General features: G+C 44.5%; 1 protein-coding gene across 12 annotated transcripts in view; it reads left to right on the top strand.

The window, feature by feature from the left end:
• The window catches only part of prdm10 (PR domain containing 10), a 241,471-nt gene that overhangs the window by 185,148 nt on the left and 36,500 nt on the right, over window positions 1-19,823 (top strand). For all 12 annotated transcript variants that reach the window (XM_087976537.1, XM_087976536.1, XM_087976538.1 and 9 more), the window contains 5 exons: window positions 1,005-1,184; window positions 7,753-7,863; window positions 8,083-8,283; window positions 10,558-10,719; window positions 14,170-14,346. In XM_087976537.1, the coding sequence (XP_087832663.1) occupies window positions 1,005-1,184; window positions 7,753-7,863; window positions 8,083-8,283; window positions 10,558-10,719; window positions 14,170-14,346 (831 nt within the window). The remainder of the gene's footprint in view (window positions 1-1,004; window positions 1,185-7,752; window positions 7,864-8,082; window positions 8,284-10,557; window positions 10,720-14,169; window positions 14,347-19,823) is intronic.

The raw sequence follows: 19,823 nt of genomic DNA, 5'->3' as shown, positions 1-19,823 counted from the left end.
CCACCAGTCCAATCCCTAATGAAACCAGACATGATTCGACTGCTGTCAACCTACTTTCGCTCACTCATGAATTCTTTGCCCTCTTATCCATCTCCAGATTCACCTTCATTTATACATCATCCCAGATAGTTTTTGCTCACCTCTTCCCTCTTTTTAAATCATTTACAGGAAATGAGCATCACTGGCATTCATTATCCATTCCTAGATAACTCTGTGGCTTGCTCGGCCATTTGATGGGGAGGAACTAGGCAGTTGATTTGTCTCTGGAGTCATGTTTTAGCCAGACAGAGAAGGACAGCAGATTTATTTTCCCAAGAAAGATTAGTGAACCCAGTGTGCTGCATGGTCTCCATTATTGATGCAAGCTTTTTATTCCAGATGTAGTTATCCAAGTTATTTATTGTGGTCTTGTGGTGCTCTTTAAACTGAAAGCCTGGAGCATTATTAATGGTTCTATGCAAAGGTTTCTCTAAATACGGTGAGTGTAACAAGGAGTAGAAAACTGGAATCTGCTGTGCAGCGAGCAGAGGCCATATGCAAGCAGTGGTTCTTAGAGACGCATGCAATATGGCTGTGCAACAAGGCGGACACACATGGCAAACAGAAATTAGCGGGGGCAGACGGGGCACTAGGCTTAATGGTTGTGATAGGAGCTCCGAAAATTACAAATGGATCACATGATCTGAGTGTATCTTTTCTCAGTGATTCAGGCCTTTTATCAATATTTGGCTTATTTTAATAGAGTCGGTAAGCCTATGATGTCACAACAACCTCCAGCCCTACTCAATAAACTCCCTTTGAAGAATATTTTGCTTGAGCCCTGGTCAGTAACCCTTCACATGTCGTCTCCAGGATGAAGAGTACAAATTAATTATTCAGCATTGCTCAAAGTTCCTTAATTTCTCACACTGAGTTGAAATGAAATGCCAGCTGACAAGAACATTAAACATCCATCTATTTGTCTTGTGCATTGACCTCAGTGTTCTGTCTCTTTCTTTTGGTAGAGGAAGGACAAGTTGAAAGAGCACATGCAACGGATGCACAATCCTGAACGGGAGGCCAAGAATGCCGGCCGCATCCACAAGTCCAAGCCTTTCAAACCCAAGATCCCTTCCACTGATTATGAGAGCTTCATGTTCAAGTGCCGAGCCTGTATGATGGGTTTCCGGAGACGTGGGATGCTGGTCAGTACCGTTGAAATATTCAGTTGGGCTTTGCTGTGTGAACCTGTGTAACATGATGCCTGTTGCTACGTCTTGTGTCATTAGATTGTTACTTAGTTTGTTCCGTTTGGGGAATTCATCTAGATGCTAATATTGGGAGTTAACCTGTTCAGACTTCAGAATTCTGCCAGTTTAGTTTCAATCAACAGAAACTGGTCATATTTTTGCGATATATTTTATACAAGTGTCACTGCTGTGTAAATATTGGCCATATGTAAAGAACAGACAAGAAAGTTTAACATTTAGTGTGTATGAAGTCCCTGATAAAGGAGATGTGGAGGCAATGGCGTGATCTCTGGGAAGGAGAGCCTACAGACTACAGTACATTGTAGATTCTCAGGAGAACTAACACACACTGTTAATAGTTTTGTGGATATATAATCGCGTTTTGGCAAATCTTTTGATGCTGGAATAGTGTATAAAAGTAGGGAAGTGTTGTTGGAACTGTGCAAGGTACTAGTAAGACTGACCTGGAGTGTCACGCCCCCTTACTTAAGGAGAGATGCATTTGCATTGGAGACAGTTCAAAGAAGGTTCATTAGATTGATGCCAGAGATGAGGGTTTTGAGATGGAGCAGTTTAGGCCTTTACTGTCAGGAGTTTAGAAGAACTAGAGGAAATCTAATTGAAGTTTATGAGGTGCTAAAGGGGTTTGTCAAAGTAGACTTAGGATGTTTCCTCACGTCGACCAATCTAGAATGATAGATCATATTTTTAGGATAATGCGTAGCAGATTTAAAACACAGATGAGGAGAAATTACTTCTCTCAAACATTCATGAATCTGTCGAATTCACTATCCCAGAGTGCGATGGATGCAAGGGTAGTGAGTGAGGGTCACTAATTTCTCCTCAAGTGTCATTGAATAAATTTAAAGAGGAGATGGTAGGATTTTTAATTAGTAGAGGGTTAACAGGTAATAGAGAACTGGGCAGAAGAGTGGAGGTAGGGCTGAGATAAGATCAACTGTGATTGAATTAAATGGTGGATCAGGCTCAGAAACTGAATTGCTTACTCCTGCTCCTAGTGTTTTTATGTGCCACACAAGACTTAAACTCTCCAGAGAGAGTTAACCAAATGGATACAAAAATGGCTTAATGGTAGGGGACAGAGAGTGATGTACAGGATTGTTGTTCAGACTGGAGGCCTGTGACCAGCAGCATGCCACAAGGATCAATGCTGGGTCCACTGTGGTTTGTCATTTCTATAAGTAGTTTGGATGGGAATATAGGAGGCATGGTTAGCAAGTTTGCCAATGATACCAAAATCTGGCATAGTGGACAGTGAAGTCGGCTATATAAGAGTACAATGGGATCTTGATCAACTGGGCCAGTGGGCCAAGTGGGCAGATGGAATTTAATTGGGATAAATGCAAGGTCTTGGTAAAACCATTTTGGTAAAATAAATCAGGGCAGGACTTATAAAGTTAATGTTGAGAGCGTGGTGCTGGAAAAGCATAGCAGGTCAGACAGCATCCAAAGAGCAGGGGAATCGATGTTTTGGGCAAAAGCCCTTCATCAGGAATAAACTGAGAGGGTGGTGAGATAAATGGGAGGGGAGTGGGGCTGGAGGGAAAGTAGTTGAGAGGGCAGTAGATCGATGGAGGTGGGGGTGAAGGTGATAAGTCGGAGAGGAGGGTGGAGCAGATTGGGGGGAAGGAAGATGGACAGGCAGGACAGGTCATGAGGGCAGTGCTGAGTTGGAAGATTGGAACTGGGATAAGATGGGGAGAGGAGAAATGAAGAAACTGGTGAAATTCACATTGATGCCATTGGGTTGGAAGGTCCCAAGGTAGAAGATGAGGCGTTCTTCCTCCAGACGTCGGGTGGTTAGGGAGTGGCGATAGAGGAGGCCCAGGACCTGCATGTCCTTGGCGAAGTGGGAGGGGAAGTAGGCGTCCTGTCTCCCTACTTGCAGAGCGCTTCAGGGAACATCTCTGGGACATCTACACCAACCAACCCCACCGTCATGTGGTCGAACACTTCAACTCCCTCTTCTATTCTGCCAAGGTCAAGCATGTGCTGGGCCTCCTCCATTGCCATTCCCTAACCACCTGATGCCTGGAGGAAGAACACCTCATCTTCCACCTCAGGACCCTCCAACCCCATGGCATCAATGTGATTTCACCAGTTTCCTCATCTCCCCTCCACCCACCTTAACCCAGTTCCAAACTTCAAACTCAGCACTGCCCTCATGACCTGTCCTACCTGTCCATCTTCCTTTCCACTTATCCACTCCACACTCCTTTCTGACCTATCACCTTCATCCCCACCTCCACCTACCTATCACACTCTCAGCTATCTTCCTCCCTGCCCCAAGCCCCTCCCATTTATCTCACCACCCCCTGAGCTCTCAGCTGCATTCCTGATGAAGGGCTTTTGCCCAAAACATCGATTCGCCTGCTCCTTGGATGCTGCCTGACCTGCTGTCATTTTCCAGCACCACACACTTGACTCTAATCTCCAGGATCTGCAGTCTCACTTTCACCTTATAAAGTTAATGGTAGGACCCTGGGTAATATTGTTGAACAGAGAGATCTGTGGGTACAGAGTTTGTGAAAAGTCATATCACAGATAAATAGGGTGGTGAAGAGGTATTTGGCATGCTTGCCATAGAGCACTGGGTACAGGAGTTGGGATGCCATGTTACAGGTGTTTAAGACATTGGTAGGCCCACATTTGGAGTACTGCATCCAATTCTGGTTGCCCCTTTGTAGGAAGGATTTTATTCACCTGGAAAGGGCACAAAAAGATTAATCGAGGCTGGAGGTTTTGAATTATAAGGGGAGGTTGAAGCTTAGGAGGCTGAGTGGTGACCTTATGAGGGTGAGATAAGTTGATGAGCCGAGGTGTTTCCCCAGGGTAGGGGAGTCCAAAACTAGAGGGGTTGGGTTTAAGCTGAGAGGGGAAAGATTTAAAAGGGACCCCAGGCAAATCTTTCACACAGAGGTTGGTGCACATATGGAACGAGCTATCAAAGGAAGTAGCGGTTGAGGCAAGTACAATTCCAACATTTAAAATACATTTGGACAGATACATGGATAGAAAGGGTTTAGCAGAATATGGGCCAAATGTAGGCAAATGGGACTAGTTTAGTTTCGGAATCCTGGTTGGCATGGACAAGTTGGGCTGAAGGGTCTGTTGCCATAGTCCAGTTCCAAACTTCAAACTCAGCACTGCCCTCATGACCTGTCCTACCTGTCCATCTTCCTTTCCACTTATCCACTCCACACTCCTTTCTGACCTATCACCTTCATCCCCACCTCCACCTACCTATCACACTCTCAGCTATCTTCCTCCCTGCCCCAAGCCCCTCCCATTTATCTCACCACCCCCTGTGCTCTCAGCTGCATTCCTGATGAAGGGCTTTTGCCCAAAACATCGATTTGTAGGCAAATGGGACTAGTTTAGTTTCGGAATCCTGGTTGGCATGGACAAGTTGGGCTGAAGGGTCTGTTGCCATAGTCTGTATGACTATGACTCTTAAATAGCAAAGTAAGGCAGCATGGAATGGAAAAAAGAAGTTGAACGCTGTAGCAGAGAATCTGCTGGAAATCTGAAATAAAAACAGCATATGGTGGAAATCCCTGCCAGTAACAGTGGTGGACTCTCCCTCTTTATGGGCATTTAAGAGGGCATTGGATAGGTATATGGAGGATAGTGGGTTAGTGTAGTTTAGGTGGGCTTGGATCGGCGCAACATCGAGGGCCCAAGGGCCTGTACTGCGCTGTATTCTTCTATGTTCTATGTTCTATGTCCTCATCAAGTCTGGCAGCATCTGTAGTGAAAGAGACCAATACTAATAGACCTGTGACCTTCCATCAGCTGTGTCATACACTCTCAGCAATTGCAGGATGTAGAGAGAAAGCTTGGGAAAGACCAAAATGGAAGGTCTGTGATGCTGTGAAGAGAGTAATGATGCATGATGGTGCAAGGCAGCAAGGACATAATGCGACAAGTAACCAATGATAAAACAAAGAACTGCGGATGCTGAAGATCTGAAATGAAAACAAAGTGCTAGTGAGATCTGGCAACATTTGTGAATACTTCAGAACAAAAGATCTGTTGAGAGGATGTGTGAAAGACAGAATGATGAACTGCTGCCATTAGAGAACAAAGAAAGGGAAAACAAAGCAGTTACCAACATGCGCAGAGAGAACTAAAATGGGAGTAGAGGTTCTAGCCTGTGTTTGTTTAATTCAAATGTTGAGTATTGAAATGGTGTAAGGTGAGGTGTTGTTCCTTGAGCTTTGTTGGAACATTGCAGGAGGGTGAATTCAGAGAGATCAGCGTAAGCATAAGGCAGCAGAGGTAAAACAATGGACAACCAGAAGTTGAGAGTCAGGATTGCAGATTGAAAGCTTCCACAAAGCAGTTATCTGATCTCTGTTTAGTCTCCAGATGTAGAGCAGACTATACTGTGAACAGCATCTACTAAATTAGAAGAGGTAGATGTTCCTTGCTATTTCACATGGAAGAGAGTTTGGACCCTTGGATGGTGAGGAGAGAGGAGATAAAGGGCCAGGTTTACCATTTTGTGTACTGACATGGAAAGGGGAGGGGATTTTGGAAGAACATTCTTGAGGTGCATTGGGAGGAGAGTTAGTTGAGGGAGTGGATGATAGGAATTAGATTTTGGAACTAGTGTTCGTTTCACATTATTTCCTCGGTTATCATCTATATCTTGATCTCCTTGAAGAGACAATATTTCAGGACCCTGCCTTTCCACTATCTAATTGATCATTTTGTTTCGAAATTGATGTAATGAATCTTGGGACTCCTCTGTGAGCGATGTTAATGCGATCTGGAGTTTTCTTTTTGTTCATCGCCCATTGTTAGCTTTAGCTGTTTGAAGTTGGGTTAAGTACATTTGGTGAGCAGTGCTACAACACTTGAACAGGTTGATTGATACACAAACCTATGCTGGTGTTTTTCTCCAAATGGAGAGTTCAGTCAAAGTTTCCTGCCCATCTGCATTCTAATTGAGCTTGCCCTGCCTAGCCCTCTTGCAACTGCCTGCTGTATAGGAGGTCCACCAAGCCATTAATGAGTGGACAGTTGCTGTGCAATAAAAACTAGTTTCATGACCATTGATGTTGGGAATTGGATTGAGAATGCCCAAGTTCATTTCAATTCATTCCCTTGCAAACAGAAGAATCTTTCATCCCCTAGATGAAAATCAGTCGAGATTGGACCACAGAGGTGTAGGCTGGTATTGTTACTGTACCATTGTAACCAGATCGCTCTGATGTTAAGCATCTCAACAGACACAGCCAGCAGCTACACACACGACCCCAAAGATGGGTCTGAGGAGAATGAATTATTCTTTCAGTGATATGTTGAAAGCTGCAGCCACATGCAATGATGTGGCTGTTCAAGTTTCATTCATTCAGTTTTTAGAGAGAAGCAGGAACTTGTCAGTTATCTGAGCTGACACCAGCAACCTAAATTCAAATTAAGCCATTATGTCTCTGTTTGAGGAAGGTCACTGAGACAGAACGGCTGCACTCCAACTGAATTGGTGATGTGAAACTTTGATGCATTTCTTTAAGATGAATGTGATGCAGAGGTAACTCATACTTTTGATGAGCCTGTAATTCGAACCATTGTCATGGGGAAGATGGCAGACAAGTCCTTCTGGAGGGTGAAACTGCATCACATAAAGATATTAGATAAAGCAAATCATTGTGCATGGTTAGAATAGTCCTGACTTCAAATTCATAAGATACATCTGGGTTGCATTTTATTATCCTCCTATTTTAAATCATACATTCTTTTTAAACAGAGCAATCAATCCTACGTACACAGATGCCATAAATTGTCCTCTCTCTGTGGGTACAGACTGACCTGCTTATCTGAAGCACTTCCCACATCAGATTTTCAGCGTTTGCAGGTTTCTTTGAGCTCATTATCCAATGGAAAATAACTGAATAATGTCCATAAAATGGAAAACAAAGTTTACCAGGGAGCACTTGTTTGGATTTGATTTTTCTGATTTGATTTATTGTAGTCACGTGTATCTAAGTACAGTGAAAAGCTTTGTTTTGCGAGCAGCACAGGCAGATCACAGCAAACAAGGACAGACAAATCATAGGCAGAGCGAGCAACACAAGTTTATGAAAGTGCAAAAAGCAAGATCAACATTAGCAAGATCAGCATTATTTGAAGTTAGAGAGGTCCATCCAGCAGTCTCGTCACAGCAGGGAAGAAGCTGTTCTTGAACCTGTTGATCCGTATCTTCTACCTGATGGAAGAGGTTGGAACAGGTCTTTACTGGGGAGAGGTCTTTAATGTTGGCAGCCATTGCACGGCAATGAGAAATGCAAATGGAGCCCATGGATGGGAGGTTGGCTTCTGTGATGGCCTAGGCTGTGTACACAACTTTTTATAATTTCTTATCGTCATTGCTTGGATAGTGCATTCTTGAATGTTAGAACTAGCCCAAAGAGGATGTGGACAGATGTGCTTATATGTTCAGCTCAGAGTATGATAAGAGTGAAGCTTTTCTCATGATGCTTCTTCTGTTTTCCAGGTGAATCATTTGTCAAAAAGACACCCAGATATCAGAATAGATGATGTGCCAGAGTTAACATTGCCTATCATTAAACCAAACAGGGACTATTACTGCCAGTACTGTGACAAGGTAAGAACATAAAGATGTAACTGCTGATAGTGCTGTGACAAGCAGCTGTGGCAAGGTGGAAATAGAGCAGCAATGACTACTGTACGTTAATGTGTCCGGTCTCATGTGGACTGAGCCCTGCTCCTGTGCTCAGGACTGAATGTTATAGAAGAAATGTTTAGGACACTTTGCCTTGTACCTGTAATAGTTTTTATTGAAGTCTTTATGTTTGTGTACTAGGTGTACAAGAGTGCCAGTAAGCGTAAAGCCCATATCCTGAAGAATCACCCGGGGGCTGAACTTCCCCCAAGTATCCGTAAACTGCGACCTGCGGCCCCAGGGGAGCCTGATCCAATGCTGAGCACACACACACAGTTAAAAGGCACCATCGCCACTCTCCCTGTTTGCTGTCCACATTGCTGTAAACAGTACAGCAGCAAGGTGAGTGTTCTGTAAGTTGTGCTGGAGACACTTGGTGATGGTCTCTGAGATTGAGGTTCTTGGGTGTTTTGATTGAAAGGATCAGTTTGAAAGGTTACCTGCTGACCTTTTCAAGCTTTCTTTCTCTTTTTACTGGCATTTTCATCATTTTGTTATGTCAGAGCAATAGATTTTATTGCTCCTTTTTATTGTCACATGTACAGTAAGAATACAATAAAATACAGTGAAAAGCTTTCATTTCTCACCACAATATGATGTCATTTTGAATAATTTAAGAATAAGGGAAAAGAAAGAAAGAAAGATGCAGCTTAAGGAGAGTCCATCAGTCCTGAGCCAGCTTATCATCATCATCAACCATGTCTGCACCACCATCCACCAGTCAACCTTTTGCTGCCATCTATACTGGACTCAAACCAACAGTGAAGTTGCCGATTCTTAGGCTCCATCTGGAGCTTGGAAGCTCCGCTGGGCCGATACTCCTCTGCACTGCCTCTGAGCACCTGCTCCAGACCAGCCAATGTCAGAGCTGTTGGGCCCACCTCATCGATGTTGCTGTGATGTCCTTCCACCACCACTTCACTGCTGCTAGCACTGGACCCAACCAACAATGAAGTCACCAGTCCTCCGGTGCCATCCTTTGTGTTTTCTCTGCGGATGTAGCAACTACTGATTCCAGGACCTGTGCTTGCACTGGAAAAGGAAGTAGGGACCCGGTCGAGGTCCATTTCCTGGGCCCAGCTCAAAACTGCCCAAGCTCCACACTCTGGGCCTGCTGGGCTCTGCGTTCTGGGCCTGCTGGGCTCTGCGTTCTGGGCCTGCTGGGCTCTGCGTCCTGGGCCCAGCTCAAAACTGCTCAAAGTCGATGCCCTGGATCTGCTTGTGGTCTGTGTGCTATGCTCTCACCACTGCAGATGTCTTCCAAGCTCAGGACGAGGTAAGTAAGTTTTAAAAAAAAGAAAAACAAAGAAAGAAAAAGAAAAGTGGTCAGAGCAGATGAGCTCTGGCATGGGAGCCCTACTCTGTTACCATCTTGGACTTGAAGATTTTATTGTCACATGCACTTAAGTATAGGAATACACGAGCACAGTGAAAATGTACAAAGTCGGTATTCTCTGGCGCAATCTTGGTCAGGAAACCAGATACTCAAAAAACAGAAAAAGTTTTAAGAAGACCCAATAAGTAAGAAAACACCCGGATCTTAAAGTCTAAAGTCTTATATCACAAAAGGGGCTTGAAATGTTCAGCATCTGATGCAGGCAGCTTGGCCAATCCACGGCCTAGAATCCAAATCAGCCTGCAAATCACACAAAATCGCTGGGAAAAGCTGCATTCTTGTTGCCGCTGACGATGCCATTCCCATCCCAAAATCACCAGTAGAGATTTTCAACCACTGCCCCCACTTGCTGGAAGGAGCTGTGTTGTTGCAGCCGCTGATACTGCCGCGTCCGATCACCGGGTTGGCTGGGAGGCTGCCACCATTATATGAAAGGCCTGCTCTCGCTGCCGATATCATAAAATCCCTACAGTGTGGAAACAGGCCCTTCAGCCCAACAAGTCCACACTGACCCTCCAAAGAGTGTCCCAACCAAATCCATTCCCCCTACCCTATTATCCAACATGTACCCCTGACTAATGCACCTAACCTACACATCACTGAACACTATGGGCAATTTTCGCATGGCCAATTCACCAAACCTACACATCTTTCGACCGTAGGAAGAAACTGGAGCACCTGGAGGAAACCCACGCAAACACGGGGAGTACGTGCAAACTCCACACAGACAGTCACCCAAGGCTGGATTCGAACCCTGGTCCCCGGCGCTGTGAGGCAGCAATGCTAACCACTAGACCACCGTGCCACCCCATGCTGCTGCTGCCTTCAAACCCCGACATAGACATAATGGGCTCCTTTTTCAGTGCTGTCAAACCTCTATGACTCTAAATCTCTGGGTTTTGTGATACTTTTGTGTCATTTCATTTGAGACAAAACTGTTCGCCATAACACTGGGAGAAGTCTTCTTCTTCCCTTCAAATATGCCGTAGGATTTTTTTCATATATCCTGCTGAGTTTTCAGGTAGCATCTTGACATCTTTCAGATAAAGCACAGCATTGGCATTGCTGACATGCAGGGGACATGGCGCTCGTTGGAGGTGTGCCTTTGTACCTCTGCCTGCACAGGAGAAGATCACGTGTACAGTGTGAGAGCTGATGAGAGTGAAAGTAAATGAAGACGTGATGTCTGTTCTGAGTAACTGTGTTTATCCTGTCTCCAGGCAAAAATGGTGCAACATATCCGCAAAAAACATACAGATGTTCTACAAGAGAATCCGAATGCACTTCAGACACTTCCTGCACAAACACCGATTGTAGCCACTGTGATTAGTGCAGCACCAACTGTCGTGAACACTGATGGTTCTGCTGGGGACACAATTGTGGTGAGAACGAGATGCAAGTCTTTAACTGCTACTCGGAAATTACCAGAGTATTCACAGAATGTCTGTGAGTGTGAGCTATATTGAGAGAGTACGGGCAGGGAGAGGTGAAGACAGAAAGAGAGACTCGGGCAGGGAGGGGCGAGGACAGAGAGAAAGACAGGCAGGGAGATGCAAGGACAGAGAGAAAGAGAGAGACGGGCAGGGAGATGCAAGGACAGAGAGAAAGAGTGTGTGTGTGTGTGAGAGAGAGAGAGAGAGAGAAAAACAGGCAAGGAGATGCAAAGACAGAGAGAGAGAGACGAGCGGGGAGATGCAAGGACAGAGAGAGACATTGACCATCAAACAAACAGAGAGGAAGACAAAGGGACAGAGAGATGTAGACAGAGAAGCAGAGTGAGGCAGGGAAGAAATGTCAGCAGTTAAACACAGAGACAGATAAAGGGGGACACAGAGACAGTTTGTTCATCTTTCAGTGAGTGTAAGAACTAGCCATTTGGATACAGAACTGGGTCAAAGGTAGAAGACAGTGAGTGGTTGTGGAGGGTTGTTTTTCAGACTGGATGCCTGTGACCAGTGGAGTGCCACAGGATTGGTGCTGGGCCCTCTACTTTTTGTCATTTACATAAATGATTTGGATGCAAGCTGTTTTCCCTTATAGAGGTTTATAAAATTATGAGGGGCATGGATAGGATAAATAGGCAAAGTCTTTTCCCTGGGGTCAGGGAATCCAGAGCTAGAGGGCATAGGTTTAGGGTGAGGGGGGGAAAGATATAAAAGAGACCTAAGGGGCAACTTTTTCATGCAGAGGGTGGTACGTGTATGGAATGAGCTGTCAGAGGATGTGGTAGAGGCTGGTACAATTGCAACATTTAAGAGGCATTTGGATGGATATATGAATAGGAAGGGTTTGGAGGGATATGGCTGGTTGCCGGCAGGTGGAACTAGATTGGGTTGGGATATCTGGTCGGCATGCACAGGTTAGACCGAAGGGTCTGTTTCCATGCTGTACATCTCTATGACTCTAAGTGACATTGGGTGGGATTCTCCAAATCAGACTTGTCAAGTACAAGAACCTTTGATAGGTACTGCCTAGTATTGTGCAGTGATTTCCTTTTTTGTTTTGACATCATTTGTAAACCTGAGCTATTTTGATCTCCTGAAGGAACCAAGAATTCTTAAAAAGACTTGATACACAAGTATGTGGTAAAACAAGCACCTCAAAGATTTCGGCTGGAAATTAATCCAAATCATTAGGAATAAATTTAACTAATCAGCTGCATTGCCAGGTCCTGGCTGGGTTAAAATCCAAGTCTGTCCCCATGACAGTCCAGCAGTCAAAGCTTTTGGCCAATCAGTCCCAGGGTCAAAACAGAAACAGAAATTACTGGAGAAACTCAGCAGGTCTGGCAGATCTGAAGAAGGGTCATTGAACTCGAAACATTAACTTTGCACTCTCTCCACAGATTATACCAGATTTGTTGAGTTTCTCTGGCAATTCCTGTTTTTATTTCAGATCTTTAGCATCCATAGTTCTTTATCTTACTTCAACCCCAGAGTTAACTGGTGTGCTATAATTAGTCTCTATGTGCAGAGTTAAGAGGTAGTTTTAAAACAAAAGTGTTAGGAGAGCCTATTTCTCAGTATCCCTCTGAGAAAGTGTGCTTGTATAGCTCTCAGGCAAAGACAGAACAAGGTTCAACTGTGTCTGTTCCCACCCTCAGGAGTGCTTGATTATACTCGGTGTGTCACCTGCCTGTCTATTTGGGCAGACCACTGCCTGCAAGAACAATAACCCAGCAGATAGCAGGGAGGCAATTTTAATATGTTTGAAATGCATGCATTAACAGCTGTGAGCAAAATTAGATTGAATTCGCTTACTTTTTAAGGCTGCTTACTCACTAATATTGGTGAAGCCCAGCAATGCTGTTCATGTTCAGTACAACTAACTGGGTTACTGCAAACTGTCTGAACAACTGCAGATAGTTGCTCGTGCTCAGTACAGCTGTCTGATGTCACTCACGCTGAGTGCAAGTGGGTGATATTTTAACATGGTGTAATGATGGTTATGAGCTCAAGAAGGCATTTAATTTTCAAAAATAAATTTGAACTTCGTTATTAACTGAAAGACTTTGCCACAAGATTCCATATTTAAAGAAAAACTTACTGTACAAAAATTAAACAAAATAAGGACACTTAAATTTACTAAACTTCCAGTTCTGTTTTCAATTACATCCAAGAGTTTTCCTGCACATTAATAGGACTTTGAGCTATCCTTCAGTTGTGACCAAATTAATGTATTTCTGTGTTTCTGCTATTCTCCAAGACATAAGATTTCTTGTGGCCATCCCAATAGCATTTGCTCAGGTCGCCCTCATGCAGTGTCTCATGATTGTGGATGCCCCAGCCCTGACTTCACTCAGTAACTCTGAAATCCCAATATCAGCTTCTTTCCAATAGCCCTATGCTACTTGTCTCAGCTCCTTCCAGGCACTTTTCCTCTCTTTCTCTCTCTACTTGTGTCTGTGAGAAAAATACAAATGCAGCACAGAACCTGCAACCAGAGCCCTCAGTAATGTCCCAGGTGGGCGGCACGGTGGCACAGTGGTTAGCACTGCTGCCTCACAGCGCCTGAGACCCGGGTTCAGTTCCTGCCTCAGGCGACTGACTGTGTGGAGTTTGCACGTTCTCCCCGTGTCTGCGTGGGTTTCCTCCAGGTGCTCCGGTTTCCTCCCACTGTCCAAAGATGTGCAGGTCAGGTGAATTGGCCATGCTAAATTGCCCGTAGTGTTAGGTAAGGGGTAAATGCAGGGGTATAGGTGGGTTGCGCTTCGGCGGGTCGGTGTGGGCTTGTTGGGCTGAAGGGCCTGTTTCCACACTGTAATGTAATCTAATCTAAACTAAAAAAAAATCTAATCTAAACATTCAAACTAAACATCCAGTCACCTCAAACCTATTCGTTCATTTGAACAGCATGTCGCTATATTAAGACCTTCCTGTTTACCAGTTGCTTTCAACCAATCTTTGATATCTGGGTTGTCACATGAATAATTTGCACCTTTAATGAAAACAGGGCAATTCTCCTCAGACCGGTTCCATTGAGCTACAAAAACTGAAATTGCTGCAAAAACGCAGCAGATCTGGCAACATCTGTGAAGGAAATGAAGAGTTAATGTTTCAAGTCCAGTGGCCCTTATTCAGAACAATCACGCTCACTTCAGGTCTGAGCCAAACAGGCCCACCTGAAATTTTGCTGCTCTTACCTTTCTAACTGTGACTTGTAGATAGGTCCACAAGGGAGAACCTTGTCTGAAAACAGCTGGGTGATCTGGCAACCTCTGGATTCAATTAGATTGCATTTACAAATTTAATTTCCTCCAAACTGAAAGGGTTTCCCAGTAAACTTTGAATCATGAAATTAAACAGACTAATTCTGTTTTCTGTTTCACATAGACAACTGATCTGCTGACTCAGGCGATGAGCGAGCTGTCACAGACACTGACAACAGATTACCGCCCACCTCAAGGAGATTATCACCGTGTGCAATACATTCCTGTCTCTCAACACATCCAACCAGTTCAGGGGCAGCAGCCTCAGCACATTCAACTCCAGGTGGTTCAGGTGGCACAGGTGGGTGATGCATGGACACGTGTTCGTGTATTAAACACTCAAAGCAAACAAGCAAGCAACCTTTGACTGAATTACTGAGATGCTCTATGCGAATCAGAAAAGGAGTGCAAAACTTGTGTGGGGAGTACTGAATACACAGTTAAAGGAATTGGAGATGGGCTTCAGTTTGCTAAATTCAACCATATGAGTTCGAACATAGAACAGTGCAGCACAGGCCATTTATCCTCCTCGAAGATCAGACTAACCTACATCCCCTTTGTTGTATTATCTTCCATGTGCCTGTCCAAGAGTCACTTAAATGTCCCTAATGTATCTGACTCTACTCTCACCGCTGGCAGTGTGTTCCATGCACCCACCATACTCTGTGTAAAGAACCTGCCTCTGACATCTGCTCTAAACCTTCCTCCAATTATCTTAAAATTATGTCCCCTCATGATAGATATTTCCACCATTGGAAAAAGTCTCTAGCTATCCATTCTATCTATGCCTCTCAATGTCTTGTACCCCTCTATGAAAAGCCTATAAAAAGCTAAGCTCGAGCATCAGCAGCCTCCATTTGTGCAGCGGGAGCGCTGAGAGCAAGAGCAGGGGGCTGCCGGGAAGGTAAATTAATCCTATAAAAAACTTACCTGGTGAATAGGCGGAGCACACACTGAGCTGGAGCGCGTACGGGACGGCCGAGTAAGTGATATTATATATTTGGGTGGTTGCTTTACCCGAAACACTGCTTAGGTAGTGTCTCCCACCCATCCTCCTCCTCTAACCAAAAAAAAACGTTCTGTGCGCCAATTTGGTAAGGTAAATAGCTTTCTTTTTTCAGTAGTCTCTTTAGGAATTCATGTTAGGGCAGTTGAATGCTCTTCCTGTAGAATGTGGGAGGCAATGATCACCAATAGTGTCCCCACTGACTTCATCTGTGGCAAGTGCACCCAACTCCAGCTCCTTGGAAATCGTGTTAGGGAACTGGTGCTGGAGCTGGATGAACTTCAGATCATTCAGGAGGCGGAGGGAGTTATTGAGAGGAGTTACAGGGGGTTGATCACACCTCAGGTACAGGAAGAAGGTAGATGGGTTATAGCCAGGGGACGGAAAAGGAACTGGCAGACAGTGCGGGGATCCCCTGTGGCTATTCCCCTCAATAACAAGTATACAGTTTGGATACTGTTGAGGGGGATTGACTTACCAGGGGTAAGCCATGGGGTACAGGTCTCTGGCACAGAGTCTGTCCCTGTTGCTCAGAATGGAAGGGGAAGAAGAGCAGACAGTTTATCGTTGGGGACTCCATACTTAAGGGGACGGATAGGAGATTCTGTGGGAACGAGAGAGACTCACGGTTGGTGTGTTGTATCCCAGGTGTCAGGGTTAGTGATGTCTTGGATCGTGTTTTTGGGATCCTTGACGGGGAATGGGGAGCAGCCCCTAGTCCACATAGGTACTAACGACATGGGTAGGAAAAGGGATGGGGTTTAAGGCAGAAATTCACGGAGCTAGGGTGGAAGTTTGGAGCTAGACCAAACAGAGTTGTCTTTGGTTTTTTTTAACCTGTGCCACATGCTAGCAAGGAGAGGAATAGAGAGAGAGAGCAGTTGAACATGTGCCTACAGGGATGGTGCAGGAGGGAGGGATTCAGAAATCTGGATAATTAGAGCTCATTCTGGGGTAGGTGGGAACTCTACAATCAGGATGGTCTACACCTGAACCAGAGGGGTACCAATATCCGGGGTAGGTTTGCTAATGCTCTTTGGGAGGGTTTAAACTAATTCAGCGGGGGATGAGAACCCGAATGCAAAGGTTAGAACAAACAGTCTTACCACAAATTCAACCCAAACTCTGGGTCAGATATGTTGATGACACCTTTGTAATCATTAAAAACACAGAAATAGAGAAAACACACCGGATCATCAACGCCACACTCACAGGAATCCGATTCACGAGAGAAGAAGAAAAGGATAACCAACCCCCATTCCTAGACGTGATGGTACAGAGAACACTGAACGGAGAATTCACTACAAAGGTACACAGGAAAGCCACACACACGGACCAAGTCCTGAACTATGAAAGCAACCACCCCAACACACACAAATGAAGTTGTATCAAGACACTGTTCAAAAGGGCCACAACACACTGCAGCACACCAGAACTGCAAAAAGAGGAAGAGGAACACTTATACAAGGTATTCGCCAAAAACGGATACCCCCGCAATTTCATCAACAGATGCCCAAGAGAAAGACAACGGAACGAGGACATGCCGCAACCCAAAGGACTAGCCACACTACCATACATCAGGAGCATTTCAGAACTGACAGCCAGACTACTGTGACCACTAGGACTTATAACAGCACACAAACCAACAGCCACCTCAGACAACAACTCACCAGAACGAAGGACCCGATACCCAGCATGAGCAAAACTAATGTCGTGTACAAAATCCCATGCAAGGACTGCACAAAACACTATAACGGACAAACAGGAAGACAGCTAACGATCCGCATCCATGAACATCAACTAGCCACGAAACGCCACGACCAGCTATCCTTAGTAGCCACACACGCAGACGACAAGCAACATGAATTCGACTGGGACAACACTACCATTATAGGGCAAGCCAAACAAAGAACAGCCAGGGAATTCCTAGAAGCATGGTACTCATCCACAAACTCCATCAACAAACACATCGACCTGGACCCAATATACCGGCCACTACAGCGGACAGCTGAAACTGACAACCGGAAGCGGCAGGGACAGGCCACTATAAATGCCGGAGGAAACACCACAGAAGCGCTTCACAGGAGGCTCCCAAGCACTGAGGATGTCACCTAGACAGGGGACGAAACGTTTGCAACAAAAAATTCCAGCTTGCCGAACAGAACCACAACAACGAGCACCCGAGCTACAAATCTTCACCCAAATCTAGAACACTGACAGCATCTAGGACTTTCCACATATGACAATCTGCACATTCCACTCTGCTGACCTCTCCTCACATCTCTTAAACTTACAATTAACACTTTAGGCTAGAATTATTCATCTTATTCCTACTCTATCACTAAGATTATGAAATGGTTAATGGTAACTAAGTTCCCAAGTTCTAAATCTGTAGGATAAGATAGGGTTAACCAGCAATTGTCAGGTACCCAGCACTCACCACTCTGGAGCCTTTCTCAACTTTTGATGTTGTGATGTCAACAGAAGCCACCCTGAAGTGTTCCTGCTTTATCCGCACAACGCTAGATTTATTGGCTTACTGGTTACTGTGCCTCATCTCCTGCTGCAGGGTTTCCCAGCTGCTGCTCCAAGCTAAGTGCACTGTAAAGACACTTTAGTTCCCTGCTTTCTGTGTTCCTCCTTTTTTGAATGAACAACTTATACTCATTATTTCCCAATCTAAAGGAGCCTTCCCTGGATTCAAAGAGTTTTGGAAAATTAAAATTAACACATAATTTCTCACACGAGCCATTTTTATTAAGACCCTAGGATAAAGTCCAGCAGGAATTTAAGAATGGATAGGAAGAGTTTCTTGAGGTATTTCGAACAGAAAAAAGTTGACCTGACAGCCCATAGCTCCAACAATTTGCTCAGAATCCCTTCCCTGGTGATTGTAATTGTCTTGATTACCTTCCTTTCCTGATTGACAGCTATTTCTGAGATCAATAGTGAGACCGATGTAAAATAGCCATTCCTGAAGAAGGGCTAATGCCCGAAACGTCGATTCTCCTGTTCCCTAGATGCTGCCTGACCTGCTGCGCTTTTCCAGCAACACATTTCCATCTCTGATCTCCAGCATCTGCAGACCTCACTTTCTCCCCGATGTAAAATACAGTTAATTCATCTGTCACCTCCTTATTTTTACTCATTCCGCAGACTGACTTTCCATAGGATCAACTTGTTAACATTTTCCTGTTCGAAATACCTCAAGAAACTCTTCCTATCCATTCTTAAATTTCTAGCCAGCTTTCTCTCCTAATCTAATTATCCCTCCTTATTAATTTTTTTTAACCACTCTCTGCAATATTTTATTATTTGTCTCATCTTCTGGCCTGTGCAAGAAATGTTTTTTCCTTAAGTCTGTTACTATCAATAATGCTTTTTAGTTTGCGTTAGATGATGGGTCTTCTCCTTGGAATTTTTCTTTCTCATTGGATCACGTCTATCCTGTCTTTTCTGAAATATCCTCTTCAGTGTCTGACACTGCAACTCTTTTGATCTTTCATCTAACCTCATTTGCCAGTTCATGTTTGCAGTACAGAAGGAGGCCATTCAACTTTTTGTGTCTGATAGTATTAATCCCATTTTCCAGCTCTTGGCCCCTAGCCGTTGAATGCAATTTAATATCTAAATGCTGCTTAAATGTTACAAGAGTGTCTAACTCAACCAAGCTTTCAGGCAGTGAGTTCCTCATTTCCAACACCCTTTTGGTGAACAAATTGCTCCTCAACTCTTCTCTTAGCTGTATACCTCTAACTTGAAATCAATGCCCCCTAATTGATGGCCCCTCTGCTAATGCAAAAAGTGCCTTCCTACCCACCTTATCTCTGGTTCTTGTAATCTCATACATGTCTATCAAGTCCCATTTTAACTGTTGCTGCTTCAAAGAAAATAACCTCAGACTGTCCAGTAAAGGCAGCATCCTGCTAAATTTTCTCTGCACCCTCTCTATGACAATGAAACCATGACAATAATTTCATTGTTCATGATTTGGCTAAAAAAGTCAAGCTAACCACCTTATCTTCTTGTCCTGCTATCTTCAGGGATTTGCATACAAAGGTTCCTCTGATCTTTAGTACTTTCCAGAGTCTTACCATGCATAGTCTAATCTCTCGCCTTCATAGAATCCCTACAGTGTGGAAACAGGCCATTTGGCCCAACAAGTCCACACTGACCCTCCGAAGAGTAACCCAACCAGACCCATTCTCCTACCCTACTACTCTACATTTACCCCTGACTAATGTACCTAACCTAAATATCCCTCAACACTATGAGCAATTTAGCACGGCTAATTCACCTGATCTTTGGATTGTGGGAAGAAACCAGAGCACCCGGAGGAAATCCATGCAGACAAGGTGCAAACTCAAAATAAACAGTTGCCTGAGACTGGAACCAAACCCGGGTCCCCGGTGCCATGAGGTAGCAGTGCTAACCACTGAGCCACTGTGCCTTGTTATCCCTCCCTCAATGCATGAGATGTTAAACTCCATTTACCACCAATCTGCCCAGCTGACCAGTCCTTCCTATCTTCCTGCTGTTTACAGCTATGCTCCTCACTATATCCCATTGTACCAAGCTTCATGTCATCTGCAAACTTCTTGATATATCCTACATTTAGGTCTTACCCTCCCACCCGCCTGCTTCCTGCCTTTCAGCCAGTTTTGGATTCAATGTGCCACTTTGCCTTTGATCACATGGGTCTTACTTTTTTTTGATATACATCAGAAGTGCAATGACATGCAACTGAGCGACTTTACCACCACCAAATCACC

This window comes from Chiloscyllium plagiosum, unplaced genomic scaffold (assembly GCF_037043375.1).
Source record: "Chiloscyllium plagiosum isolate Xiang-an unplaced genomic scaffold, Cpla_swu_hap1 HiC_scaffold_29, whole genome shotgun sequence".
In the NCBI taxonomy this organism is placed as follows: Eukaryota; Metazoa; Chordata; class Chondrichthyes; order Orectolobiformes; family Hemiscylliidae; genus Chiloscyllium; species Chiloscyllium plagiosum.
The sequence above is the reverse complement of the archived record's forward strand: the minus strand, read 5'-3'. Positions and strand labels throughout refer to the sequence as shown.